The sequence below is a fragment of the Chelonia mydas genome, chromosome 27, assembly GCF_015237465.2.
Source record: "Chelonia mydas isolate rCheMyd1 chromosome 27, rCheMyd1.pri.v2, whole genome shotgun sequence".
NCBI lineage: Eukaryota > Metazoa > Chordata > Testudines > Cheloniidae > Chelonia > Chelonia mydas.
Window position 1 is genome coordinate 7638934 of NC_057860.1, and position 11236 is coordinate 7650169.

Genomic DNA, 11236 nt, shown 5'->3' on the forward strand with positions numbered 1-11236 from the left:
AGATACAGAAGTGTTCCAAAAACACTTCTTTCCTATGGAAGTACATATACAATTGCTGACAGTGCCCAGCCTTGTTCAGCCTTAAATTTTACAAGAAGGAAATTTAGCTGCACAAGCAGCAACATGCATTTAAATAATCTCTGGATTTAAAAAGATCAGACCCTTAACTTTTTTAATGTAACTGAAATGCCATGACATTTAGCACATTGCACACTGTCTGAGCTCACCAACTGCACTTTCATGCGGTCGCAGTCTGACAGTAGCATCAGTTAGCCCATATTCTTCAATAGAACACCAAGACTCTCCGCACTTATCCCAGTAGAGACCATATCAATGATCTGCTATTCAGGTGTCATGGATTTTGCACTTCCTTGAATTGCCTGATCTTTATTTATTTATTTATTATCTTTTTATCTTTGCTGTCACTTTACCATTACAAGGTATCATTTGCCCACTGTGTAGCAATTTTTAAAGATTATGATATAAATCCCTTGACTTTAAAAAAAAAAATAAATCATTGATTTAAATCAGACTGAGTGTTTGTAAAAGTTAGTTATACCTTGCAATATTAAAATTTATAAGGAACTAAATTATAAATTCTACTTGATTTTAAATTCTACTGGTAGGGTGTCTTCTCAGTTTTTTGATTACATTTGAATTTTAATAAACAAAATACTGAGGGTTAAGGCATAATCCTGCAAACACTTAACTCAATACATAACTGTAAGCACATGAGTAGTCCCTTTGAAGTTAATAGATTATTCATGTGAGTAAAGTTAAACGTGTGCATAAGTGTTTGCAGGATCAGAAGCTAAAATTGTATTGTTATTTAAGCTTTTTTCTTGGTAACATGAAAACTTTGTCACTTCAAAACAAAGCTGCTTCAGTGTTAACAGTGAAAAGTTATTGAACTTTGAATACATTAACAACGTTATTGTGAACTCTCATATATAAGCAGGTCATAATTTAAAAAGCGAGCCTAAAAGCCAATATTTAGACATCTAAGGGGGGAATTTCCATCAAGCACCCAAAGTGGTTAGGAGCATAAATCTCATTTACTTCAAACTGTAAAACTTAATGGCAGAGAGTAGCCTAGTCAAAGCATTTATCTTTCTTGATTTGTGGAAGCTCAGTATATTGGAGGCGGGTGTTGGTTGCAAATATAGTCTGGGCTATTTGCCTATTAATTTGGTGTTTGCATTTGTGTTCTCATGGTAAGGATGTAAATGAAGCCCTGGAGTTACCTTTTTTTCAGCACAGATTTAACATTTTAAGTGTGCAACTTCTTAGTTTAAAAATGGAAAATCTGAAATTCATCTACCAAGTAGGAAACTAACTAAAGACATCCAAAACAATCTCTCCAGAGATTTAAAACCATATAAAATTGGAAGAAAAAAACATTATTTACATTTTAAAACATTACTCTTATTCAGCCTGCATTTGCTAGAATATTACATTTACATTTGATTGTGCAATGGTTGTTCACAGAGGAAAGTAGCCATCTGAGGTTTCTATATGGTTTACAAGATGGATTCCAAAAAAGCTATGAACTAACTGTTTGTTTGTTTTTTAATTAACCCGTTTATTATGATGTAATAAAAGTGGAGTGATGCTCAAACTGGCTCAAACTTACTGGGAAAACCATTTAACATTTTTTCCCCCTCTTTTAGTCTGCTTTACAAGAACTTGAAGAACTGAAACAGATTGTTCCCAAAGAGTCGCTTGTTTACTTCTTAATAGGAAAGGTAAAAACTGAACATAGTTCTGTGAAATATAGCTGTGATCATAAGTACCTGTGATTTTCGTTGTTGCAGAGAAACAAGCCTAGGTGCTAGTTTTCTATCTATCATGAAGCTGCTTCCATTTTGGACAGCGTTCTGAAAATTCCCACAGTGCCATGTATGCCTCACTACCTATAAGCTGGCAACTGCATTTGAGATTAGTTTTTGATCAAAATGGGTGCTCTCCTGGTAAAGCTCTATTTCTGAAAGAATTACTTCTGTTGTGGAAGCCTGAAGCCTGATTTCACCATGCCACCAGCATCCTTTATCCCCACCATAACTGCATCACTGAAAGACAGCGTGTTCTAAGGACTGTGGAACAGGTTCATACAAAAATGCCTGTATGAAAACAGATGCATGATTTTCTGTGCATACTTGCTGCACCTTCCCCCAAAAATGTGACTCTAAAAGTACAAAGACTTTGGTCGATACAATAATGGTGCAGAAATGGTGTGCTGGATAGAATCCTACCTCATCTGGGGATAGAACCCATGATGCTGTCATCTTAGACATGCATTTCTACAGACCTCTTGTAATCACATTCTAGTCTGTTATATCAGAAATGCTGAACAAGGAACATCTGCAAAATAGTATAGGGTGTAAAACACCTACACAGGGCAGGCAGGACTTCTGTTTCATCTAAAGATCCCGACACAATAACTACATGGAACCAGGTTATTTTGGAAGAATGAAGAGCTGAATCAGCCTTATTGAGATTTGAACCTCTGGATATTGGGAGTCTAGGGGTTTTCAAATCTAATGCTTAAACCACTGAGCCACACAGTAACACTACTAACAAAAACCACCCCACGCAACTTCCCACCCAATGCATTTATGTTGCTCATTTTGGACCTTCTGTAGTGTTCCCTAATTGGGCCTTGGATGTTTGAGAGAAGTCCGTTTCCATCTCCTTTTTAATACATTTATTTCTAATTAAATGAAAACTCGTGTCGTCACATTTCACAGCGTATTAATAATATTCAGAATGTTGAACTGAGCTAAATGGCTGCAGCTTTCTTTTACGCTTGCTGTTAGTTTTGTCCTGCAGAGATTTCAAGTTCCTGTGGTTCAGAGCTAGATCGTGCACTCGGTGCCATATGATCTAACTGCAGATAGACTAAAGCATGAAACCTTCCTTCTGAAAGGTGTAATGATGGCAATAGCATAAAGGGATTGCTACCTAAAGGGCTTGGGGCAAGGGGATTCACTTTTTTGTGTTCCTAGGACAAACCTATTTTAAATTAAAAGAAAGTGATGCTTGTGAAAGATGACAGGCTAATAGCTCTGGTAACAGAAGTCGTCCCTTGATGAAGAATATACAGCATGGGCAGCAGCAATGCCACCCACCAATGTGCCTCAGCCCTGTTCTGCAGACCCTTAAGAGGACCACTTCTGGTGTGAGAACTAGGAAGTGGACTGAGACAAATTCATTTCATGTAGAGCACCAAATAGCCATTAAATGACGGTGTCTTTTGGTCATTACCAATCTGGAATAGATTCTGTCCAGTCACCAAGAGGCGTGACAGGCTCTGTATCAGAGGAGTTCTTTGAGACATTCAGTTCCTTCCCGGATGACTGCTTACAATGCATGCTAATGTCCCATTCATCCAGCAGTCTTTCACATTACAGTAGGAATTATGAATACCACTTAAAAATAACTATTGGCTACAAGCCACTGTTGGATAAAATGATATCGAGTAGCAACTTAATGGAAAATGTAGTGTTAATGTTTTTATTTTTAGGTTTATAAAAAATTGGGTCAAACTCATCTGGCCCTTATGAATTTCTCGTGGGCAATGGATTTAGATCCTAAAGGAGCCAACAACCAGATCAAAGAGGCCATTGATAAACGTTACCTTCCAGATGATGAGGAACCGATAACTCAAGAAGAGCAGATCAGCGAATGTTATCCATATGAGTCAGGTTTGTATTTCTAGCTCAAAATCCAAATTAACTGGTTTCCTAGCAGAAAGATTTTTTGTTCCTCAGTAAAACAGAAGCCCAGACTATAACTGCTTACCTATTTGCACAGCAAGTGGTGACTCCCAGCAATTCTCTTACTGCTGATCTGGCTGGGTCTACTTGTAATAAACTCTTAGTGAAAGGTTGTTAGATTTCTTCAGAGAGTTTAGGTATTTGATCCTAGTACAAGGACTAATCTTTGCAGGACCTAATAAACTATTGTTATATAATTTATATAAATACTGTTAATACTTTTTACAAGATAATTATACACCCTGCAATCTGAACCTTCCAGTAAAGGGGCATCTAAACCTTCAAGTATCTGAAGGGTGTAACGAGCAAGGAAATAATGAAATTGTTTGTTCAAGGGCTCAGAGCAGCGTAAGTGTAATGAGATAACTTAAGCAAAGGAAAACTTGGGTTCGATATCAAGGGAAAATAACCCTAACAGTGAGATCTGTTAGACCTTGGAATTCTCTCTCAAGGAAAGTTGTGGAAGCCCTGAAACTAGGCAGAATAAAGCACTGAAAAAATACACCAGAGGGAATGGCCTAAATCTTTCTCATCTAATTTTTTTATCCAGAAATATGGATGGTCATAAATATTGATGAGCTTGACATGAACTAGAAAATGGATGGATAGATTGTTGCAAAAGAACCATTTTGTTTTCTTCATTAGGCAAAAATGTTACTACAGAACTTAAATTTGTTCTAGTCCATTGTAAAATTGTGCTGAAAACTTTATCAGATGTATTGCTGGTGTGTATCCCATTGATATCAGTGACACCTTCCAGTAAAACCATAGCATCTTGTTTTTTAACATGCTTTTTATTTCCTGAAATAGTAAATGTTTGTTTGTTCTTCTGTCTAAACTAGTCTAAACACTCTAGTATATAGTTCGTCTACACCCAGCAGATGGAGACAGAGCACTTAATCTTTTGAGAGGTGACTGCAGTTTCTGGAAATAAGCACCACAGAAATTTTGTACTAGGATCCTTTTTAAATTTTTGGTATTTTTAAAACAAAAAAAATAGAAGCTTGAATTCACCAGACATTACTTAAAGTCTTCCAAATGTAAACCAATGCAATCCTCCTGACTCTGCAGACAGACTGGAAAAGATACCTCAAAGGTCTAAATTGCCAAGTGACCATTTTAGCATGTGTTAAGCCAGTTGTAGATGAGGCAGTGTTGACCTTTTAAAACATGTTGGCTAACACATTCTAACACACTGTTAAGTCCCAGTCTTGGCAAGGTCCTTAAAGTAAGCTTTCAAAAAGGGACCATGTGTTACTTCTGGGTATTCTGAAGGACTACTATTTTCCTCGGCATCAAAAAATTTGGAAATTCAGATAAAGGTGAAGGTACTTTTATAGTCTAAACTGTGCTATCTAAAATTTACCTTTAAGCAATACAGGTAGGCACAATCAACCTGCTTAGAAAGTGACCATCTCCTTGAGCTATTTATCTTGCTTTACTGCAAGTTTTAACAAGGACAGAACTTGCTGAGAGCCGCTTCTCACCAGATGAACGTTCATTTTGCTTTGCTGATCACCAGGAATATTGGGGGGGGGGCGGGTGAGATGCATTTCCTTACCGTGCTTTGGACTGTGCCTGTGTACAAGCTGAATGAGGTCAGAGTAGGTATCTGCAAATAGACTGATTTACACTTTTTTACATGTCTGTATAAACTGGCATTTCTGAATCTTTTACTAGCCTCCATTCTTTTGCTGTAAACTTGACTCTGTCACTTGCAGCATGGGGGGTCAGAGTATGGCAGTAAAACCTGTTTCCATCCTGTTTTAATATCACTACCTCTGAACACTATACCATTGTAAATACTAAATAGTCCTTAAACATTTACGGTTTTGGGATAACAAGATTGATCCAAGCTATCAATTTCTGTGGGGCAGGGCAGGTGACTGGTAGGTATATCAGTCTGGCCTTCCGTGTTCACTTTATAATGGGAGGAGATCTTACTCAGTCTCCCTCCTAGCTCACTGACAGGAGGTGGTTAAGGAGGCTTTAAAATAATGCGGGTGCTTGTTTTTGCAAGATACACGTCATGTTGATTCCCTTCTCAGCTCTTTTATTTAGATCTCGTTAGGCTGGCATGGGTCACTGGAGGAGAGAGTGAAAAGAACTGGGTTTTGAAGAGCAGAGAGGTTGCATGGCATCCGGGATTAGAAAAGACAATCCAGGGATGGGGGGCAGTGTGGGAAAAGGTTACTGTGGGGGGGGGGAACCCTCTATATTTATAGGCTATGATAGAGCCTTGTTGCCACAGTTTTTTAATATGGTGGACTTGCTTGTGTAAAATGTGCATGTCTTCTATCAAAGAGCCTAATCCCTTGTTTGTGTTTTAAAGTTGGCACAGATGAATCCCAAGAGAGCAGCATGACAGATGCAGATGACACGCAACTCCATGCAGTTGAAAGTGATGAATTTTAACCTCCAAAAGCCAGTATCTGAGCTTGGATGTGTGATTGGTACTGTTGTGTTCTCCCCTTCCTTCATGTACTGGGTCTTCACATCACTGAGCCAGCATTGTCATTATTCTCCACCGACACCATGAGTGCACCACTCATCAGATTTTAAACATACACCGAATTAATGGCAGTGCGATGTTCAGCTGCTTCTGAGACTGACTCGTGGCTCTTACACCTTTATGAAATGACTCTTTGAGGAGGAAAACAATATTTTTTTCCAACTCCTCCTTTGTTGGAAAGCTATCATGGAAGAAAGACTTGTGGTTTGCTATAAGTGAGCCGAGAGATGTGGGAATAGAACAAGAAACTGCTTCCTTAGTACTTTCTCCAGAAATGTGTCTTAGTTTGATTCTTTCTTGGTAAGCAGAGTGCTGAACTTCCATTTCCAAGTTCTTCAAAGACAGCGTTAAGTGCAGGATGGGACAGGTTAAAAACTTTTGCATATTATAGTGTAACTTAAATGCCAGGGAATGTAAATGAACTTAAAGCTCTACAGTGTCTCCAGTGAACAAAATACAATGCACATGCTCAGGATTCAGGGTGTGTGTCAAAATATAGACTATATCCGGGGTCCCTACTTAGTGTAAACTGTTCTTAGCCAGAGGAGCACATTACAGCATAGCCACTATTACAGAACGCTTTAATATTCTAGCCAGGAGTTAATTTATTCATCTAATTTCCAAAATGTCAATTATTGTCTACTTAGTACTTCAGCAAAACAAGTCATTAACGTGTTGACTCTTCTTCAGGTGCCCTTTGGATTCGGTTCTAATGTTCAGAGAATAAAAAGTTTATTATAAGAGCAAAATAAAGAGAGACATGTAGATAAAATTGTAATGTTGAAAGGATAAAAGTAATATAAGCCACAGTGACAACTTGTTTCTAAGTAGATAAAGAAGCCAGGAAGACAGTGTAAGCCTTAACCCAATCAGAACCTTACAGTAAGATGTATCAAATATTTGTCTAAGACAGTATCCTTTTAAAACTATTTTGTAAAGTGTTGTCTGAGCAGGATGCAAAAATGTGCAATTATCTTATTTTTTTTAAGCCATTCTTTAAGATTCTTGGAGAAAATTCTCACTCTATATCTGTAGGAATTGAGCGCCCTGGAGGCTGTTTCTGTGAGAAGAAAGTGAGGCTATATTAAAGAATCCAAAATTATCTTTCTCTGTAGTGCTCTGCAACAAAGATTGGTGCCCTTTATGCAGTGACCGTAAAGAAAGTGTATGATATCATAACAGTTTTTTAAAGAGCAAATTATGCACAATAAATTGGGAATGATTCAAATTTCACAGCAACATATTTGTTGTGATCAGTCTTAAAATTTGTTCTGTTCCTTTCCTTTTAATGTATATTGTTTTTAGAAGACCTTTAGTTACCATTAGTAGAACTTTAATTTTTTTTTAATATATATATATATTTTTTTTTAGTGTCCTTGTCCTAGATTAGGTACAAACATGTCCTATCACGCCTACTGTTTGGTTGTGAGAAGCATTTTTTACCGTAAGGAAAAAAAATTCACAACACCTGCACAAAAAATATCATTCTCCATTATTCTGAAGTGGGTAGACAAGCAGGGAAAATTAGGCTGAATTCCAGTCATAGTGAAAATCTCTAAACCATGGGAGGTGATATTGGATGAAGCTTTGTGCTTTTGTCAATACTGTAAATCTGTTTGTTTCTGAAAGTGGACTAAATCTCATTCTAAATCATGCAAGTGTTTCAGCTGAGTAAAGAGTGCACTAGATGCAAGATTTCTTTGGTGCTAGAGAAGTATTGCAGTTAGGCTCTTGCATGACAAACCATCCCTTAAAAGGAAAACGCCAAGGTTGAAATTCCCCAATGGAATTGTACTATAGTAAAGTATCCTCACCTGCTGTTCACATGTAGTATCCATTAAGTTACCTGTATCTGCATGGTTTCTTTCTTTTCCCTCCCAGTCTTAAAGCAGCTGCAGCACTCCAAGATTCGCACCTCCATAATAGGGTTTCCACAAGAGTGAGTTACAAAGAAACAACACATTGTAGAGTCTGGAGCTACAGTCTGTGTGAATATTAGCTAGACAGTATAATTGGCTACCTTTGGGTACTTGAAGTTTACATTCTCTAAACAAAAAGCAGGAATCTCTCTCTTCCCAGGCCCCATCTACTTGAGAGCTGGAAAATTCTGTTTTAGACCGACCTTAGGTTTTAGACCTTAGGTCTTGCTGACAAGGTTTTAGGCCCCAAATTTGATTTAGTTTTATTCCTTGTCTGTTTTCAAAGAGCATGTGCTAATTTGGGGATTTTCCCAAAACAAATGCTGCTTGTTTATTTGGGGGCCAGAGATGGCAAATAGCCAATCCCCCCCATATGGGAAAAAATACCTTGAGTTTCCTTTATAGCAGTTTAATTTTTTTAACAATTTTGCTCTTTAAAAGTTGTAAACTGTTATATTGGAATTCATTTTTTAAATACCCGGCAAAGGGCTCTTATCTCAGATAAGATTTTAAAAGGATGCAAATTCTAAACTGAACATTAGTGCTCAAAATATTAAATTGTCCCTTGCTTTAGATGTACGTCATCACCTACATTTTATTTTTCTCAAGAATTGCAAGTTACATTTAAACCATGCTGCTATTTTACCTTCTTTAAAAAAACAAACAAACACATGAGAACCAGTATTTTAATCAATCTACTTATCTGCTCTTTGAGGGGCGAGGGAGGTGAAATGTGAAGGCGCTCTGACACCCAAACTAGAGCAAATGTGTTGAATTAGGGGACTGTCATTTATTAATACAAAAATATGAAAAAATGCAAAGCGTGGGTGTGGTGTGTACTATTTGCATTGAAACAATGTAATTTTTGTCTTTTTTCCTTTTTTTGCTTTTCCTGACTTTTATTTCAGAAATTGTACAGTCTTAGAAAAAAGTCTTTTCTGTTAATATATTTGCAATTCATTAAAGGATGTGGAAATCCAAATAAACTACTTTTAAAAGCAGTGTTATAATCAGGTGCTTGATGTATGGATCCCTCCGCTCCTCCAGAAGTGGATGAGTTGCTCACTGAGGACCCAGTCCTACAAGCACACTCTCCTTATTGAGTTCAGTGGGATTTCTCACAAGTGAAGTTTTTTCAGGGTTGGGGCCTAACTGTGGCTGCTTTTGTGTGCTGCTGGTTGACCTACTAGGCTGGAATAAAGGAAACTGAGTTGTTTTTCTTCTTGATGGATGTGGCACTCTGTGACAGCCTCTTTAAGCACAAAACCAGTACGACCCAGCCAGCAGCATTGTGAGTTCTGCACAAATGAATGCATGTTCCTCAGCTCTGTCCCAGAAGGATCAACTGGGGGATGTTGATCATCTTGTCCATTCAGTCCTTGACCTGTCTGAAGAGTTAAGTGGTGGTGGTGTGTTTGTGTTTTTGTTTGTTTAATGGAAACCATCTGCATGTACTTGGCAGTGGAACTTCCATAAGGGTGAATGTACTTGTTTACTGAGATTTATACAATCTATACTTATTAGATCTATTGGGTAATGGACGCTACTAGGTGCCTTCATGACAGGAGACAAGATCAAGAGAGACCTTTGGCTCTTGACACACCAGGGTGTGCTGCTTACAGTGCTTGTATATTCTCTGGTGACTAGTTAAAGGGTAGCAATAGTGGGGTGAAGCCTTGACAATGGCTTCTTCTCCAGCCACAATATTAATGTAGCAATCATTTGGTGTGAGGAAAGAGGAGAAATATATCTATATAGGAGAAAAGGTGGCCCAGACCAAAATACCAAAAGTCCCCTAAAACCATCCATTCACTGATGCCGAGCTTTGAAACCGTGCGAAAGATCCATATGGAGAAGGGGGAAGTGACTACCCTAAGAGCTGTCAAATGCACAAAGTAAATCCTGAAATATTTCTCATCTTTCCATTTTGGTAACCTGAGGTGTGTTATAACAGAATGTGTAACACTTTCAGACAAGTCCTCTTTTTTTAATTGGTTGTGTTCCTTTAATTTGAGGCAACTTTAAATTGTATAGGAGGTTTTATTTTACCTCCGTTCTGATGCAAAATACAGCCAGAAATGAAAAGGCTCCAAGCCTTCCTCTCCTTTGTTTTCCCACCTGATACGCCACACCTGTCTGTGGTTGACATGGAACAAATTCTGTACTCTGCTCCCACGGACACTATTACATATTGACTTTGGCACACAACTATGCAAACCTGTAAAAGTATTGTTTAGTGTTTGCAGACAAAATATGTTTAAATACTGCATTGTAGATACCAACCTTATAATACAAGCAAGGATTTTGTTTCCAAAGGAGTATTTGGATCTGAAGCAGACTACATATTGGGCAGCACTGGGAAAAAGTCCTAGCTGAAATGAAATGAACACCAGTATTGAACCTTTTTAGCAAAAAAAGCAAGATTTTGCTTTCCATATTCACTTGTAATAACCTAAGAATTTGCATACTGGATCTAACCGGTATGTACACCAAAAGTGGCCAGTAACAAATGCTGCAAAGGAAGGTGCAAAAATATACCATAATGAACAATTATGTTCCTATCCGAGAAGTTTTGTTTCTAACCCCAGGTAGATAATGGTGGATATATTTGCCTAATTTTTTATGTCCTGTCTAATGTAATAGGATGTTCTCTTTATCCATGTCAATGTCTAATCCTTTTTTTAAATCCCACTGAGCTCTTGGACTCTCTCCTCTGGCAGAGAATTCCACAGGTGCACCGATTTTTTTAATTTCAGTGTGATAGTATTTTTTCCCTTCTAATTTCCTTTAGTGTGATTTTAATTTGCAACTTTGTCAAATTTCAGAACTTAAAGGAACACTGGAAACACTTACTTTTTCTTTACTTCTGTTGATAATGACTGTCTAGTAAAAGACTAACTTGAATAGGGTTTTTAGCTTACATAAATGGTTATCTTACTTGTATCTCATCTTGAATAATAAAACTAGAGTGATTAACTTCACTTCCTTTTTTTTCAAATATTTTGGTGTTTGCTGCCTGGAATAATATT

At 37.6% G+C, this 11236-nt stretch overlaps 1 protein-coding gene across 10 annotated transcripts in view; it reads left to right on the plus strand.

The window, feature by feature from the left end:
• The window catches only part of CDC27 (cell division cycle 27), a 60568-nt gene extending 51360 nt beyond the window's left edge, over nt 1-9208 (plus strand). For all 10 annotated transcript variants that reach the window (XM_037886753.2, XM_037886754.2, XM_037886751.2 and 7 more), the window contains 3 exons: nt 1671-1745; nt 3524-3704; nt 6109-9208. In XM_037886753.2, coding sequence (XP_037742681.1) covers nt 1671-1745; nt 3524-3704; nt 6109-6191 — 339 coding nt within the window. In that variant the 3' untranslated portion in view covers nt 6192-9208. The remainder of the gene's footprint in view (nt 1-1670; nt 1746-3523; nt 3705-6108) is intronic.
• Nucleotides 9209-11236: the final 2028 nt, after the last annotated feature.